This window comes from Brassica napus, chromosome A4 (genome assembly GCF_020379485.1).
Source record: "Brassica napus cultivar Da-Ae chromosome A4, Da-Ae, whole genome shotgun sequence".
Taxonomy (NCBI): Eukaryota; Viridiplantae; Streptophyta; class Magnoliopsida; order Brassicales; family Brassicaceae; genus Brassica; species Brassica napus.
Window position 1 is genome coordinate 20,617,535 of NC_063437.1, and position 18,708 is coordinate 20,636,242.

The 18,708-nt window shown below is 36.5% G+C and overlaps 4 protein-coding genes across 4 annotated transcripts; 1 reads left to right on the plus strand and 3 right to left on the minus strand.

The window, feature by feature from the left end:
- The first annotated feature begins 5,725 nt into the window (after positions 1-5,725).
- On the plus strand, positions 5,726-8,472 carry LOC106447590 (F-box protein MAX2). Its single transcript, XM_048778736.1, has 2 exons — positions 5,726-6,699; positions 7,053-8,472. The coding sequence occupies exons 1-2, from the start codon at positions 5,898-5,900 to the stop codon at positions 8,312-8,314; spliced, it is 2,064 nt and encodes a 687-aa protein (XP_048634693.1). The 5' UTR covers positions 5,726-5,897; the 3' UTR covers positions 8,315-8,472.
- A 29-nt stretch (positions 8,473-8,501) lies between these two features.
- Positions 8,502-13,596, minus strand: LOC106448975 (serine/threonine-protein kinase CTR1-like). Its single transcript, XM_048778737.1, has 13 exons — positions 11,799-13,596; positions 11,471-11,499; positions 11,096-11,385; positions 10,810-11,001; positions 10,510-10,683; positions 10,250-10,413; positions 9,916-10,121; positions 9,714-9,837; positions 9,607-9,626; positions 9,370-9,526; positions 9,002-9,293; positions 8,864-8,933; positions 8,502-8,772 (listed from the first exon to the last, which is right to left on the minus strand). The coding sequence occupies exons 1-13, from the start codon at positions 11,852-11,854 to the stop codon at positions 8,687-8,689; spliced, it is 1,860 nt and encodes a 619-aa protein (XP_048634694.1). The 5' UTR covers positions 11,855-13,596; the 3' UTR covers positions 8,502-8,686.
- A 226-nt stretch (positions 13,597-13,822) lies between these two features.
- On the minus strand, positions 13,823-15,562 carry LOC106447591 (phospholipase A1-IIdelta-like). The gene is made up of 2 exons (XM_013889547.3): positions 14,428-15,562; positions 13,823-14,157 (listed from the first exon to the last, which is right to left on the minus strand). Exons 1-2 carry the CDS (start codon positions 15,445-15,447, stop codon positions 13,936-13,938), a joined length of 1,242 nt encoding a protein of 413 aa, XP_013745001.2. The 5' UTR covers positions 15,448-15,562; the 3' UTR covers positions 13,823-13,935.
- A 2,153-nt stretch (positions 15,563-17,715) lies between these two features.
- Positions 17,716-18,606, minus strand: LOC106450327. The gene has a single exon (XM_013891972.3). It carries the CDS (start codon positions 18,559-18,561, stop codon positions 17,827-17,829), a length of 735 nt encoding a protein of 244 aa, XP_013747426.2. The 5' UTR covers positions 18,562-18,606; the 3' UTR covers positions 17,716-17,826.
- Positions 18,607-18,708: the final 102 nt, after the last annotated feature.

Sequence of the window (18,708 nt, forward strand, 5' to 3'; positions counted from 1 at the left end):
GAAAGCAAAACGACATGCAAGGCAACGTCGTGAGACTGAGACAGGATGTGTGTACTCTGAAAGGAAATGACTAGTTAGGGAAAGAAAACCTCCACTTCACTTCACGTCACCACTTATGAGTTATGACTTATCTACTTCCACGGCACTCTCATTTTCGACCGCTTCTTTATTTTTCCAATCCTCATTATTTTCTTTTTAAATTAATAATATTGTTTTCTTTCGGTCATTAAATTCAAAACCCGGGCCGAGGCCCACCATAGCTTCCACTAATTTGTCTACTTTTTCAGGCACAATGCAAATGAATTAAATACGATTTACTTTACTTTACTTTTTTTTTCTTCATTTGGTTCCTTGTAAATTAAATTGAATTACGTCTTCTAAATTCTAATAGACATATTTTTGTAAATACTTGTTGCTTAGTTGATTCGTCTTGTTAACAAGGGCGAACAATTCTACCCAAAAAAAAGAGCGAACGTAATCTCAAATCGGTGAAAACGTATTTCTACAAGAGATGAACGCGAATTAGCCCAATAATAAGTTTACGCACAAATAAGTTGATTTAAAAAGTATTAGCTTTAGGAAATCAATATTGATTCGGTCTTTATGTTAATTTCCGTCAATGATATGATATGTGTTGAGGAATTGAGCTCCGTCAATTCCACTCCGATCGATTCCGGCGAACTTCACGAATCAAGAACACACTCGATTTCACCCGGTTCGCGGTGTTAACGAACCGCTACGTCCGGTTAGGATCTTTCGATCCCCAACTTCCATAGACGAATCGGAAACCACCTCCGACGGGTTTATACACGAAGGTCACTCACCACCGATCACACTCTAATCGGTTTACAAGGTTAAGAGAATCCTAAAGAATGAGACTACCCAAGACCCCAAGAACATACAACCTCTCTGTATTTCTTCTCTCTTGATCTCTCTCTATCTCTCTCTTGAAGCCCCAACAAAGAAGACGATGACTCTGCGTCTCTCTCCGTTCTTCGCTCTCTCTTCATGGAAGAAGACTTCTGCTTCTTATAAAGGGTCAACTATTAATCCTTGCACATGCCTGTCACGTGCTCATAATAGATACCTCTAATAAGACCTTCTATCTCAGCTAAAGTGTTTCCCATACTTGGCTAAAACCAACGTATCTTCCACAATCTTCAAGCTCTTCTTTATAACTTCATCAAGTTGAATCACCATCTCACAATATGTAGGTATTATTTGCTGTGAATTACTTTCGGTGTCCTCCGAAGTCTATAAGAAAAGGTGAGAAAGAGAAAAAAATTCTTATCGTTTTATTACAAACTGATAAATGATAGTAATATATACTATATATCTGTTATTCATATCTCTTTTTCTGGCATAAAACTTTGATGTATATACTAATAATAGATCCTCGTCAAGTCATCATTCACATTACAAATGTGATCTCTTCCTCCACACAGAACATACATCCTTCGTCATTTTTCTTTTTGGTCAAATGTTTCATCTCGTAGCAGACGTTTTAAATTTAACAATGTGTTTGAATTAGAATCATGGCAGTACTTGGTATAATGCATGTTGTTGAGAGAAGTGAAACATTATTTTCTTTCTAATATCATGTGGTTATAAAGAAGCACAAATATTACATGAAATAACACCAATGTAGCATTATCATCTTGTTAGCTTATGGTTAAATGTTTTATCAAATTAATATTTTGATGATTTAAGAGTTTGAATGAAACTATGCAGAATAAATATAGTCTTCTTATGATACATATTAGACTGCATTTTTTTTACTATTTTTTTATTTATAGAACGAGAAATATATTAAAATAATAAATAAAATGCATGTATTAATGATAGGGTTAAAAAATTTGATCTGCAAAAAAGAAGAAAAAAGGGTTGAACAATTGATATGCATTAAATTTTCAAAATTATCTGGTCTATATTAATTCTGTTTGGTCTGTTATGTTTTATCTGCAGTTTTTGTATTTGCACTACATTCCAAGCCTTAATTAAATAACGGCAGCGTAGACATGTCAAATCCCTATCCGCAATGATCTCGAGAAGGGATTATACCATTTTTAATTATAGTACTCTTTTATTTCAAAAAATATTATAGTACTCTTTACCGAATTGGCGAATTCTTATTCTGTCAAAAAAAGAAAGAATATGTCTAGCAAATCCCTGTTCCAAAAAAAAAAAGTCCAAATCCCTTATATAAATCTTGTAGGAGTACATAATAACTTCGCGTAATATGATAGGGATATACATCTCCTACACGTGTTTTCGTATATAGTTATTTATTTTTGCTACTCTAAGAAGTCCGATGGAGTATTTTACCAAAAAAAAAAAATGTCTGATGGAGTATTTTACCATCCATTTTCCTCGTTTGTCCATTTTCATGATTTCATGCGTGCTAATTAAAAGGTAATTTAGGTATCCGATACAAATAATGACTAATTATTAAAATGATAATCCTACGAGTTTGTTTTACCAGGTATGACTGTATGAAATTCTGATAAAAGTGATTTATATTAAACTTATATTTTATGGTTTTTCCGACTTGCATTGTGTGAACAACCTTTTGTGTGAAGACAAAAGTGATTTATTTTAAATCTATAGTTTATTGTTTCTCTGAGTTGCATTGTTGTTAGTCTCAACAAAATTTAAATGATGAAATATTGTTGCTCTAAATTTTTCCTTTTATTATTTTAATTAACACAAAGCCAATTAGATATGGGGATCGATTAAAAATACAAAAAAGAGACATCCAATATTAATAACGTGACAAAGCAAATACAAATCATAAAAATGTTAATTCGGAAAAATGAGGACATATCTTAAATATTATGAAACTCTGAATATCCGATCCATGGCAATCTCTATCTATAACCCCTAATCACATTTATGTATCTCACCAGGTCCTTACACCATCTTAGTTACCTGTAATGCATGCAAACATGATCTGATAAATTTCTTTTTGAATTGGTTTTCAAATATATATTTTTCAGAAATGGAATCCATCAACTTTTTAAAAACTAATAACACATCGTGTATATACTCCTTTTATTTCATTATGCTAGATGTTTTGGCTAAAACCACAGCCTAAAACTGTATTTTCTTCAGAACGTATTATTAAAATAAAATATTAATAGCAAAAAATTATAAATTATCTTACAATTTGAATGGAGGGAATACTTTTAAGAGAAACCATCCCCGTGCAAAGGGGAAAAGTTGTTAAACGTTTGGCTTACTATTAAATCCAAACTACCCTAATCTTCGAATGCATTAATGTATACATCAATATGACAAACTAGGCTGCTGTATGCAGTAGTGTTCGCGTTGAGTATCACTTAATTAGTTTTTAAGATAATATAATATTGCATTAACGTTTATAGTCCACGGATACACAATTTAGTTCAGCCAATTAATAAGCATGGGCAAAGAGCGTGTATATGTCAGTGGATTTATATAATACATAAAATCTAGTCGTGTTATATATATGTCGACGCATGTGTTATCACAAGTATGTGTATGTGTATGTGTTTTTATGACCGGCAAGATGAGTAGGTAAGAGATAATGCGTGCCCTACAAATCTTAATTTTCTCACTTTCTAAAGCAAAAAGAAAGAAACGAAAATCAATTTTAGTTGCAAGCCACTTACTCACTGTTGCTTTCGTGATTATGCTCATTGAATAATCCATTAAGCTTTAGAATTTTATTAAAAAACGTTAACAATATTCTAAAATAAGAAATGTGTTTCACCCACTGATCGACATCGTTTCCTTTGTAATTTCTAGTTAACGGGTATTTTACTTTTCTGATCTACCTTGTAAATCAAGCTGAGCCCGGTTTATACTGGTTTTGCATCGTTTCCTTTGAAATTTCTAGTTACTGAAGCTGAAAAAAAGCTGATGCAACATGAAAACTTTTTTTTGAAGTACCAGTTACTGAAAAATTAGTTCATATACAAACACAAAAGTCTATTCATACATATGCAATATTTTCAACCGAATCAATCCACTATTATCAGATTAACATGTTTTTCTTAAAACGGGAAATGAGTTAAACTGAATTACTTATATCTTACTAGACATTTTCCATGTATTTAACTTTTCAAATAGTTGGGTAAAAAAATTAATTTTCCTCTTTCATCTTCGCACAACACGTATTATCAGCGAACAAAACAAGAGGTGTAGAGGCAAAGGAGGTTTGGTAATATTCTCAAGTAAAGTAAATACATGGTAGATACATGCACCTATAAGGGACAAATGCAGGTTGTTCTTTAGAGAAAAAATATATCCAATTCAAGTGGGAACATTAAGGGATAGAGAGAGATAGGCTGATTTTGACTCTTATACTTTGATGATATATCTAATCTTTGCGATGCTTTAGAACAATTGTCAAGTTACGGCGCCAATTCGGCAATTCCGTAATATATATTGCAAAAGTTGTTGCACGACCATTTTCACGATATAAACTCTATCTGCACTTGAATTTGAAATCATAGATCATATCTATTTTTTAATATTCGTTTAGTATGTCAAAATGTCGAGCTGTGATAGATTTGCTCTACCATAACCATTTCATCTTTTTTGTTCTTTTCTAGAAAACACTATTCCATAGAAATTCACGCATATAATATAGGTTCTGAGGAGTACTCTTGCATTAATTTGTGAATGCAAGGGGGGGGGGGGGGGGGGGGGGGGGGATCAACATTAGTTTTATTCTAGTCAATAAGATGACTACCATTGGATGGTCACATAAACGTTAGATGATGGTGGCAGTTTGGTTGGATCAACCATTAAAAGATTTAATTTGATGTATTGAGAATTTGAAAGATGATGCATATATGAGAGTTCCGGAATAAATATTGGACGTAGATAAACTTGTGTTAACAATGATGCCATTTTATTAATTTCACATAACATAAAAATATATTATTAAGCTTTGCAAAACATGATGCCATTTTATTAATTTCACATAACATAAAAATATATTATTAAGCTTTGTAAAACATTTAAAAGGAGCTTAAATAATTCTGACACAATGCATATACCATAAGAGTGGATGCATATGCACAGTTACAGTGATTGCATGTACCCGTACTTATATATTCGAGAAAATCAAGATTTTCAAAATCTTTGAATCGGATAATAAAATAGTACCCTACATTTGTTTTTGTTTTTGTTTTTGTTTATAGAACATTACATGTTACTAGGGTTAAGGTTTCTCCGGATAACATAGTGCGCATGATACAAACACTCTTTACTCTTCAAGACCTTTTAAAATGTGCCATACAAACTTTTGATTGAAACAATCCATTATCTACTATTTAAGGCAATATATTATTATGAAATCACTTGTTCATCCCTAGGTAGTCAGACCAAAATAAGACTGGACTATCTTATCTTTATTATCCAAACACCCAATTTTATAATAATAAGCAAATGAATCTGAAAGTTTTATTATTTAGTATATGAAATTTGAACGGTACACTCAATTGTTGTTAAATCAAATTTCATTTGATATCTTTTTCTTATCAATCTTTATGTAATTTTCGACTTCCATCAAAATCCACTATGCATGAACACATTAAAGGGTAAAGATCATCCATCGTAGAACAAAGTACACATCCAGCACCCAGTGGAATACCAAAACAAAAAATAAATAAAGACAGCCAAAAAAGCAAAAGAAAATTGAATTATCTATTTTAAGATCCTTTGCCCATAACTCACACCAAAGAGACATTTATTTAAAAAATAAAAACCAAGAGAGAGAGAGGAAAGTCACTATGTCAGCATCACGTGTATGTCTCTCTCTCTCTCTCCTCCCAAACACAACTCTCTTCTTCTACTTCTTGTCTAAATCTTGAACTCATAACTAAAAAACATCTCCAAGATTTGCTCTCATGGCTTCCACCACTCTCTGCGACCTCCCTGACGTCATCTTATCCACCATCTGCGCACTCGTCACCGACTCACGAGCCCGCAACTCCCTCTCCCTCGTCTCCCACAAGTTCCTCGCCCTCGAGAGATCCACCCGCTCCCACCTCACTCTCCGCGGCAACGCGCGTGACCTCCACCTCCTCCCCGGCTGCTTCCGATCCATCTCCCACCTCGATCTCTCCTTCCTCTCCCCGTGGGGCCACTCCCTCCTCACCTCCCTCCCCGTCGATCACCAGCCCCTCCTCGCTCTCCGCCTCCACCTCTGCTTCCCTTCCGTCGACGCCCTCACCGTCTACTCCCGCTCCCCGACCTCCCTCGAGCTTCTCCTCCCTCAGTGGCCGAGGATTCGCCACGTCAAGCTCATCCGTTGGCACCAGAGACCCTCTCAGATCCCTCAGGGCGACGACTTCGTGCCCATCTTCGAGCACTGTGGTCTCCTCGAGTCTCTGGATCTCTCTGCTTTCTACCACTGGACGGAGGACTTGCCTCCCGTTCTTCAGCGTTATGCTGACGTGGCGGCGAGGCTCACTCGTTTGGATATATTAACGGCGTCGTTTAGTGAGGGATACAAGTCGAGCGAGATCGTTGATATTACTAAAGCTTGTCCTAATCTTAGAGACTTCCGTGTTGCTTGCACGTTTGATCCGAGATACTTCGAGTTTGTCGGTGACGAGACTCTCTCCGCCGTGTCTGCCAACTGTCCTAAGCTAACACTCCTCCACATGGTGGACACAGCTTCGCTGGCAAGTCCTAGAGCGGTTCTAGGTAACATGGTCTTTAAATTTTGAGAATTATAAACAATTTAATAAAAAAGTTATAAATTTAGATTTTTATTTATGTAAATTTTTTTAAATTTTTTTTAAAGTTTATAGACAATTTAGTTGTAAATTTAGATAATTTTGTAATTATTTTTAAACTTTTAGAGTTTATAGACAATTTAGTTGTAAATTTAGATAATTTTGTTAATGTAAATTATTTTTAAAAATTTTAGAGATTATAGAAAATTTAAAAAGTTTTTTTAATATTTTTTTTTGTAAATTTAGAGAGTTTTGTTTTTGTGCATTATTTTAAAAAATTTAGCGGTTAGACCAATGTTTTACTTGGCTATGCACGTGCAGGTAGTGAAGCCGGAGATTCAGCTATCACGGCGGCGACGCTGATGGAGGTTTTCTCAGCTCTACCGCATCTAGAGGAGCTTGTGCTTGACGTTGGTAAGAACGTGAAGCTTAGCGGTGTAGCTTTAGAGGCTTTAAACACCAAATGCAAGAAGCTGAGATCTTTGAAGCTAGGACAGTTCCAAGGGGTTTGCTCCGCCGCAGATTGGCGGAAGTTTGACGGCGTGGCGTTATGCGGAGGGTTGTCGTCGCTGTCTTTAAAAAACTCTGGCGATTTGAGTGATATGGGTTTGGTGGCTATAGGGAGAGGATGTTGTAAGCTGAGTAAGTTTGAGATTCAAGGGTGTGAGAATGTGACAGTGAAAGGGCTTAGAACTATGGTTTCACTGCTTAGGAAGACGTTAACTGATGTTAGAATCTCTTGCTGTAAGAATCTAGATGCAACGGCTTCTTTAAAGGCGGTTGAGCCTATCTATGATAGGATCAAGAAGCTGCATATTGATTGTGTTTGGTCTGGTTCAGAGGAGGAAGGTGGAGAAAGGGTGGAAACAAGTGAGACTAATGATGATAATGATGATGGTGATGATGATGATCATGAGAGGAGTCAGAAGAGGTGCAAGTACTCAACAGATGATGTGAATGGGTTCTCCTCTGAAGACAGAGTGTGGGAGAAACTTGAGTATCTGTCTTTATGGATCAGTGCTGGTGAGTTTCTAACACCACTACCTATGACAGGACTAGATGACTGTCCTAACTTGGAAGAGATCAGGATCAAGATAGAAGGAGACTGCAGAGATAGACGCAGGCCTTCTGAGCCGGAGCTAGGACTAAGCTGTCTAGCTCTCTACCCAAAGCTCTCAAAGATGCAGCTAGACTGCGGCGACACGATCGGTTTCGCCTTGACCGCGCCGCCTATGCAGATGGATTTGAGCTTGTGGGAGAGATTCTTCTTGACTGGAATAGGAAACTTGAGCTTGAGCGAGCTAGATTACTGGCCACCGCAGGATAGAGATGTTAACCAGAGGAGTCTTTCTCTTCCTGGTGCAGGTTTGTTGCAAGAGTGCTTAACTCTGAGGAAGCTTTTTATTCATGGAACGGCTCATGAGCATTTCATGAACTTTTTGTTGAGGATCCCAAACTTGAGAGATGTGCAGCTTAGAGAAGACTATTATCCAGCTCCTGAGAATGATATGAGCACTGAGATGCGAGTTGGTTCTTGTAGTCGGTTTGAGGATCAGTTGAACAGCCGCATCATCATTGACTGATACTAAACAGTGAGTTACTCCACACTATAATTATATTAACTTCAAGAACTAGTCATTTGTTTTACTTTGAATGTTATGTATGTTTTTGTAAAAGGAGAGATATGATGTATACATTTGCAGTGATTAATATTTTCAGAAATGGTATATCCATTTTTTTATATCGAAACTCAATGAACACAGAAACAAATATTACAAGATATTTTATTTAGACAGAAACAAATATTACAAGATATTTTATTTAGACAGAAACAAATATTGCAATGATGAATAATTCAGAAATGGTAAAATCCATTTTTTTAAATTCAAAGAACACAGAAGCAAATATTACACAAGACATTTTATTCAGACAAAGAAAAAGAAGATAACACAGGTTCAGGGAAGAGACTTCTCGCAGGTTGCTAGATAGGTCAGTATCTCTTCACAGCGTGGTCTTTGTTCTGGTACTTCAGACCAACAAGCTACACAACAAGACAAAGACTACAACATAAGCTTATGTTTTATAGTAAAAAAATGTCTGAAGTGTTGTAGTTTCTGAGGGGTTACACTAACCTTCAATAAGCTTAGCTAATGGTCCTTCAGGTATATCTAGCCGGGCTCCCTTTGCAACGATGTTAAGCACCTGAAAACAAAACTTAGATTGGTTTTTTTTTTTAGTAACCAAGTGTTGTTATTGTTCAACCAACATACTTTTGCTTGTGGTACTCCTTCCCATGGCTTGGTTAGAGTGCATAGCTCCCACATGATCACACCAAAGCTATAGATATCACATTTTTTGGACAAGGGCTCATTGCGGGTAGTTTCAGGAGCAACCCATTCTGGTGTTCCTGCAGGTACAATGTCATTGAGTGTTGTTGTTCCTTCCATCATTACTGAGAGACCAAAGTCACATATCTTGACTGTCCCATTATTGCATAACAGGCAGTTTCCACTCTTTAGATCTCTGTGGACTATCCCCATCCCATGGATGCACATTAAGCCCCTTGTAACACACATAGATACTCAAATGATTACAAAACTCTCCTGATTATGTTTCTAAGTTTTAATATCAAATATACCTGCAAATGTCATGCAATATATTTATCTTCTTACGCCAGCTTAAGTTCTTGATTACATCAGTCTTATGAAGCAAATGATACAAGGAACCTTTTTCCACATACTCTGTGACCAGTGCTAACTGACGAGGCTTTACGCATGCTCCATGAAACATAATAACTACAACAAGTCCAGATATGTCTTATGTTACTTTTAAACAAGTAATGAAAAGCAAAGAAAAGGTAGATGATGGTGATTACCATTGGGATGTTGAATACGGCTGCACAGAAGAGAAGACAAGAAGGAGAGAGAGAGGTCAGAAGACAAGTTTTAGACAACATAAAAATACTAAAATGATATAAAATACCTAAGAATGAATATCTCATTGCAGAAGTCTTTGATGTTCTCAACTGTGACTGCTTGGTCCTTAAAGATCTTGACCGCAACTTCTGTTTCATTCCATGTGCCACGGAAGACTTCTGCGGAACAGCCTGGATGGTAGAGACCAACAAAAGGTATAGTGAGTTTGCTGTAGGCTTAATACTTTGATGAGATAAAACAATTCTTACCAAATCCAACACGAGTCTTCCTAAGTATCAAAGTGGAGAAATCTATGATGCATTCTTCATTTGGTAACAAAGGTTTGTTCTGGAACATTGGAGATGCTAGTACTTCCTTCCAGATGTGGATATCATTGCTCTCAGTGCTGTCATTATCACCTTGCTCTTTAGAGAAGAGAGTCTGTATCAATGATTCATTTACATCTCCCACTGACCTGTAATACCATATATAGACAGTCACACATCAAACAGATTTTGTCTGCTGAAAGCATATTGTCTGAACAGAACAGTTACATATGTAACTCTTTTTGGTAGTAACTGAGAACTTATACATATCACTTACCTTCCACGCTCTATTTGGCTCTGTGGCTTCAATGGTGAATGACAAGAGCATTTCCCAGCAACTGAAATAGGAGCCAGTGTTTCCACAGAATTGATCATAACCACAACAGACATATGGTTATGTGAGTCGACAGTAGCAGAAGAGTTCAGATCACTAGGACAACCCTGATCAAGAAAATAAACAAATAATGTCAAGTTCTCAGAACCAGTAGTGTGGAAAATGGAAATGATGCAGTGATCACACTTCTACACAGTGCTTACCTTTACAAGTTTGCTTTTAAGGTTAACAGCATCAGCTAGAACTTTAAACAAGATGGCTCGAGCATGGCAAGAGCCATTACTGATCTGTCCTAGTAGTGGAAAACCATAACTTCCAAGTGATTGTCTAGTTTTTGAAGTACTCCTTGAAGCTGCAAGTTTATAAAAATCTACCACCTGCCAAAAAAAAAAAGAAAAATTAATTATCAGAATTCATATTCAGAAATCAAATTTGCATTGCATGAGCCAGAGTTAGTTGTACAAGCAAATGAGATGATATATATTTTTAGTTGGTATTCTTACCAGATCACCAATGATCTTAACAGCTTTGGCTGGATTCGAGCGTTCTAGAACAATGGCCAACTTCTTTAGCCATTTAATCTTGTTATCTTTGTCCAAGTCTACAACAATCACATCAGCTTTTAGACCTTCATCACCTAGAGCACGAAGTTCCTCCAGTGTAGGAATGCTTTTAAAATGGTTCAATCTATCATCCTGTTGAAAATCCAAATACATAATCAAGTTAATGAAATGAGACTTGAGAAAGAAGTTAACAGACCAGAACAACATCGACCTAAAGGTAGCTTACCAGGATCACAGAGTAAAAACCATTTGGGATGGGTTCAGAAAACGAGCCAGTACTCCAAAGAATGTTTGATGCTCCATAACATGACATCTCATGTATAACACCATTTCTTGGCAATTCTTCATTACTACAATGTAATCCAACAGAAGCTAAACTGGGAGTTTTTAAAACTTCTGACGGCCTTGGAGTTGGGATTGGAGATTCTGATTCTGAGTCTGATGGTACATCACCATTTACTGTATCTTCTGTTCCCGTCTCTCTCAGGTTTTCATCTCTTGTCAGCTCTCTCAGGTCTAAAATCACATAAGCTTCGCTTTAACCCATATGGCTCAGTCAAGAAAAGACTAACAAAAATATTGAGAATCAAACTTCTAGTACCTGCAGCTTGGTCCTCGAGGTCCTCTAACCTGCACATGAGAATGGTATAGTAACAAAGTAAAAGTTAAAGAAAATACGAAACTATACAAAAAATTGCGTTATCTACACATTCCAGTTACAAATTAGTTGCATTTACTTTTTATTTTATTTTATCCAGTGTGTAACCAATAAATGGATTTTTGATGTTCAAGGATTCTCAAAACTGGATTCAAACTATTCACACTAATGGGCTTTGGGAACAAAACCCAAAAGAAAAGCAGATAAACATAAAAATTAACGCGAATGAATCTGTCACCATTTGCAAAAGAAGTACATTAGTTACTCTTACGTTATTTCTGATCCTTCCGTGGCTCCTCTGCGACATTTGCAGCAGTTCGATCCCATCAAAGCCCTTAGTGAAAAAAATTCCAAAAACCTGCATATGTTTTCAACTCAATACTAGTCCTAACTCAAAACACCATCAAACTTAAAACCAATAAAAAGACTGATCCAGACACACAAGAAACCGTGAAATCAAACGATCAAAATTTCAGGAGCGAGAAAATAATCAACTTTATCTGAGAAACTCATAGCAAGTAAGTCAACTACATGTGAGTGTGACATGAATTTTTCTCTGGTTCTACCAATTTTCTGTCAAAATCTTTAACACATAGATTCTTGTTCCTCAAACTCTTATTTAGATTCTTCAAATTTGTCGTTGTACCATTTCTCTGTCAAAATCTTCAATTTAATGATTTTACATATTAAAAATTTAACGACAGTTTAACTATAAAATTAAATTAAGAATGATCAATCCAAGAGTCATGGTACCTCAATGTAGATTATTATATCAACACGGCAATAGTTGCCGATGATCAATTTTTTTTTGACAAAGTCGTTTTTATTTAGAGCTTTACTCTGAACTGGATTTTTTTTTTGACAAAACATTTTATCACGAGCTTCTTCAATTTATATAGTATTTGCTTAAAATAAATATGCTAATGTATCTATTAATTAAGAAATAATATCCTATTGTATCTAATAATTGTGAAATCCAAATAATATATTTATTAGTATATATTATTTATTACTAATCACTTTTCTAAGTATATTAAAATGTCAGAGTATATCTTAATGATGTACTTTTCAATGAGTCTAGCATTTTCTATTTTTACTTGTATGTAAAATAGAAGATTTGATAATTATCCATTATATACTAAAAGAGGACTTCGTAGGAAGAATTTTATTAAATGTCTTCTAATCTATTTTACACTTTATATATGTTTGTTCTAATTATACTTACAAAAACTGGAAGATATATTTTCACTTTTTGGTCTAAATTTTTATCTTATAATAATAACAATTTCGAAAATTAAGTTATTTATTTTTAAATCATTTTTGGCATCTTTTTATTTCCATATCTTGATATTCTTAATTTCTTTATATAATCAAATTGTTTTGTTGTTACCATTTGTAAATTTTTTTTTCTTAGGATAATTACATTAATTTACTTTGTCTTTTTATAGATAAGAAAAATATGTGTCTGATTATATGTGCTTGGTTGTTATGTTTCTTAAAATGATTACATTCAATTAAATTGTCAAATTTTAGTCAAATATTTTTGCCATGTTTCCAATGTGACTTTTGGCTTTGTCTGAGAGGCATTCCTTTAGGATAAACCAGCTGTCATTCACCGGATGATGGGTCTTCCTCTGTTCTCATGGCTTAGAGCTTTAATGATATCACTTCCATTCACTAGAGCTTTAACATCCCAAATCGTATCTAGACCCAGTTCATGAATCATGTCTTGAATTGCTAGATAGATTTCTTGTTTCTTGACAAGATCATCCTCATCCTTATGCAGCAATAGTAGTGACATTAAGAAAGCAACACACCATAAGTGATGTAGAGAGGATATTTAGAATAAGTCTTTAACATCTCGAAGAATCAAACCAGTGATTACTCTTGTAGTCGGTTTGATGGTTTTGAGGAGGAAACATATTATTGTTACATGTGTTTTGTTTGCATTCCAAAACTTCGAGTCATATCAACTGACTATTTTAATGACGACATTGAGAACCTTACTCGTATGTCTAATAATCTCTAAGCACTTAATTTAACTAATTGTTAAATTTTAGTTCCCTAGTTGCATGGAAATGCTAGTCTCACGCTCTGTTTCTATTCTGCGCAAATATGTGTTCACTTCTAGATTCCATAGTGTGCACACACAAAAAAAAGATTCCATAGAGTCTGTTGAGGTCTATTAATAACGAATTGGAATCATATTGTTTGTCTTATGGCCTGAGTCTACGAGGGCAAAAGAATTTATCCATTTGCTGCTAAAGCTGCATGTAATGGGGTTTCTCTACCATGTAGTAACAACAATCATAACACATATATCAATATAAAAATAACTTACGTTGTTTTTCATCACACACAAGAGCTTCTTTTATTTTTGATTATCATGAAACATAGACAAATCCAGTTTAGAATTCAGGTTCCGGTTCTTCTTCAACTGGAGCAATGACCCACTCACCATTTTCATCCTTGATCATTCCTTTGTTCTTCTCCACCCACCAAGAACCTGGCACTAAACACTCATCTTTCAAGAACTCACATGACTTGTTCACCAATGCAATACTTCTCTTCACCATCAGTTTAAAATCTCCTTTCTTCCCGTTCCATCCCGCAACCACATGGAGCATTGCCTGCACAAATATGAAAAAAAAAAATGTTGGTAAGCTACTATGTATTGCAGTTTTTTTTTCCAATGACGACTACGAGGTTCTGGACCTGTAGACCCGTACTTTTCCCTATGGAGAGGCCCAAATATTTTTAAATTCAAGGAGACTCTTCTTAAGAGGACTTAAACCAATGATTTTTTTTAGATATCTACTAGATAATTTAACATTTATATCCACCAGGCCACCTCCTCTTTGGTACTATGTATTACAGTTAGAAGTGAAAGAACTTCTCACCTGAAGATTGTGCCAGTCTCCTGGATTCCTTGAGTCCTTTAGGTAAGGTGACTTCTTTGTATCGATCACAAAGTTGGTTCCTATATCAACATACCCCAAGAGTCCTCCAGGATATCTAGTTAAGAGATCAATAGTGTTCCTTACATGGAGGATCTTCAAGTTCTTGTGACGCGTTACTTCGTCCTTGAACTCCTTGTTACCCACTTGTGGACAACCAAACACGATCCCAGTGACCGGATAATCATCACTGGAAGCGTTCTCAGCTATGTCATAAGCGGCTAGAACAGCCTCTGTGGCTCCCAAGCTATGTCCAGTCAACACAATGCTCGGCTTCTCGTCCTTGTACTTCAATAGAAGCTCCTTGATCTTAGTTAACAGCTGTAGCCGTAGACTCATCTTAGTGAACTTCGATTCAGCGTGATCAGAAGTGTAGATCGTGAGCCACCCGAGCATCACCTTACACCCTTCCTCATCTTCACTGTCGCTACCATGAGTACTAAGAGTTTCAACTACCTTGGAACCAGAACCGTTCTGTTCCGGTCCGGTCAGCAACGGGTCAGCTGAAGTAGGCCTAGCTCCCAAAACATTGATCCACTCATAGTTCCTACTCGTCCCCCTAAGAGCCACGTAGATCTCACGGCGTCCTAAAGCCTTGGTACGTTCATCAGACGTCACAGCGATGTAACCGAACCAGTTAGACTCACGGTCCCAAGAATCACGTGACTGTGAGCGGAGAAGCAAGCCTTCGGGGAGAGAGACACGAGCCGTGGCGTAGAGGAAGCTCGTGACTTGGTAGTCAGAAGCGTTTTCGAGCATGACCTTGTCGAAGAAGGAAGACTTGCCGTAACGGCTAGCTCCACAGTACTTGGAGTTTTGGTCGTTGACGAAAGAGTCGTAAGTGGCTTGACAGAAGTCGCCGCAACGGAGAATGAGCTGGCGAAGTGATTGGTCTAGTGGGTCTAGGAGAGTGTCCCAGTTCTTGGAGCCTAAGAGCTCTTCCCATGGTGTTGCTGCAGCCATTGGAGTTGTGTGAGAAGATAGTATGCGACTATTGTGGGTATAAAAAGGATAACACTTAACTTTAACAAGTGGTGGTGGATGGTGATCATGATGATATGTGAGACCTACATGAAATATCCACTCGATATTAGATTATTTATGAATTTAAAAGGTGTGGGAATATTATTGGCATATATACTCCTTTTTATTTTGAGCAACTGGCATATATACTCCAAAGACAAGAAAAAACAAAAAAATCATTTACGATTCAGTCTTACATGTCATTCTCAAACCTCAATCATGCAGAAGCGAAGAAAATTCAACCAAATTTTGTACAACTGTTGAATCACCAAATTTTGTACAACTGTTGAATCTTTATATAACCGTTGGTGAATCATTATTACATGTGACGTTAAAAACTGTACCACCATGTCCTAATGCACCTCTGAATGTATACGATGATCTATATAAACATCCATGAATTATAAAGGTTTGGGAATATGAATAGTCTCACCACTATTCAAAACTTTCATATCATTAACGACCATGCATCAAAAAGAGAACAAGAACAATCAAACCAAACCAAAGATTATTAGTCAAACTTGTCTTCGTTGTTACGTATTAGAAACATGGGAAAATCCCATGTTTAATTTACAAAACAATAGTTCCATATTTGTGAAAAGAACAAAATATTGGGGATTAATTGTGAATAAGCGTTTTTTTATCCTCAAAACTATTTACACTTTTGGCCCCTCAAAAGTTTGTAATTTAGAGAAAAGTCCCATTTTCTCTTAAACCTCAGAATCGCACTTCACACGAGAAACCTCGAGCGAGAAGAACAATGGCAGCAGCAATGAAGCTTCTCCTCTCTCAAGCTCGCCGCCAATCTCTCACCAAACCCTTCTCCTCTCCATTCCCACAAACCCTCAGACTTTATGTCAAAAGTATTGAACTTTGGTAGTTAAACGCTGCGTTTTAAGATGTTTGCTAGACTCTCACTTGTTGTGTAGACTCTCATGGAAGCCAGTAGAGAGATAAAGGTCGAGACTTTACGTCAAAAGTATTGAACTTTAGTAGTTAAACGCTGCGTTTTAACATGTTTGCTTGCTAGACTCTCTCACTTGTTGTGAGAGTTGTGGATGGACTCATCTCAGTTTTGTGCATGCATCCCTTATACTGTATATGATATCAAAGGATCAAACTTTTGTTTGTTTCTTTGTTAAACGCTGCGTTTTAAGATGTTGCTAGACTCTCTCTCTCACTTGTTTTGATGGTAGTACTGTGAGAGTTGTGGATTCTATTGGTGTTGTTGTGTGTTGGCTTTTTAAGTAGAGTGAGTGACATGGATGGACTCATCAGTTTTGTGCATCATCCCTTATGTTTTGGTTCTTATGGTGTTTTCATCAATGGTTCAGGGCAATGCCAAGGCTAAGTTTGATGAAACTCTTGAGGCTCATGTGAGGTTGGGCATCGAAAAAGGCCGATCTGAACTGGTAATCTTCTTCTCTGTATGTTTTGCTATCATATGCTCAATAAAGTTCTTATTCTTATCATGTGTTACTCTGTTTAAACTGCAGATTGTTCGTGTTATCATGTGTTGCTCAATACAATCATGGTTTGATGCCTAACCCCAAAGTAAGTTTGATTCTTCACTCAAACATCTTTACTCTCAGTGTATCACTTTGGTGTATACTTATATGTTGTAGCAAGGGAGTGTGACCAAGGATGTGATGAAAGCAGTGAAAGACGCCAAAGCTGGACATACCAAATTCAGAATGGATAAAACTTCTATTCTCCATGTGCCACTTGGGAAGGTCACACACCCCTTTGAAAAAGACTATATAATTTTCATTAGATCTGTTGCTGGCTAAGCCTGCCGGATTGAAAAAGAGTAAGTTTATAAATTTGTATGGAGATCTTTGTTTGGATGAGCTGAGTGCTTACTACTCTTTTGCTTTTTGTATGCACCTTCAAAATATGCTGGTTATGTGAATGCATTCCACTTATGCAGCACGGTAAACTTTTTCTGAATCGAATCCTTTGTCGCCTTTTATAAACATTTATAGACTCTAGTTAAGTGTAACATAAACTGTTTTTAATTGTTCTCTATGCAGATGGGAAAGGGTTATCCAGTATCAATACAGTCCTTATCTAGAGCAGCGGATCACTATACCAAATTGCAGCTCAAGTGAGCAGTAGACTCCAATCTAAGAACTCCGGTTACTCATGGTTTTAGAAGATGATGGATCAATCTCCAAGCCTCCATTATTTTATTTCTAAATCTTATAATTTAATTGTGAATTGTCATCTTTATTTTCAGTAAGTAACCAATCAAAAATTGACAGATACACAATGGTCAAAGTAACGCATATTGAGAATACAAACTTTTTGTTATTATCATCATCTGATAGTGGAAGCCACCGCATGAGCCCACTGTTTCAAATGATCTTTCAGCTCAACTTCTTTCACCTCAGGCACAGCTGGAACTTTCCACTTTATCGCCGGCGTTATATGCCTCTTCCCTTTTCTCCCTCCACAATGATCCCATGCTTCTGACAAATATGGTCTGTTTACGTTGCTCATGTCTTCTTCCTCTGTTACATCATCTTTCTTCACTAACCTTTGCAATCCAGGAAGAATCGAGACAAGCTCCGAATCTCTTTGGTCTTCCTCTGAGAAGACAAAACCAAGATCAATAAACCCTTTAAGCTCCTCGAACTCCAAATCCGACATACTCTTTCCCCTTCTCCTTCTTCTTCTTACATCGTTCTGCTTCTTCTTCCTTTGTTCTTCCTTCTCTGACTTTTCAGAAAGTACTCTGTCTCTTTCCGCAGTTGAGAACTCGTTGACTTCTTTACCGGAGAGAATCGTCTGGAGCTTCGTCGGCGATGCTTTAACGGCTAAGACCGATCTAGGAGATGAGAAGAAATCATCTGATGATGAAACAGAACTCGTCGTTATCATCATCATCGTCTCATCACTCATAGCCCTCTTTACAAGAAAATTCTTCACATCTTGATCTTCTTTATCTTCCGTTTTCTCTTCATTGAATTTCAAAGAGTCTTTGTTTTTCTTGAAGACCAGTCTCTCCGACCAGTTGTACTCGAACAGTTTCAAGAACTCCTCTCCAGCCATTTTTTGTTTGTTTATGTTTTTTTTCTCTGGTGTATTTGGAGGAGATGATGGGTGTTAGGTATTTAAGCTTCCATATTACGTGTGGGCCTTCTCTTGTCGACACACTTATCACACTACTAACAGTGCACCTAATGACCTGAAAAGTCA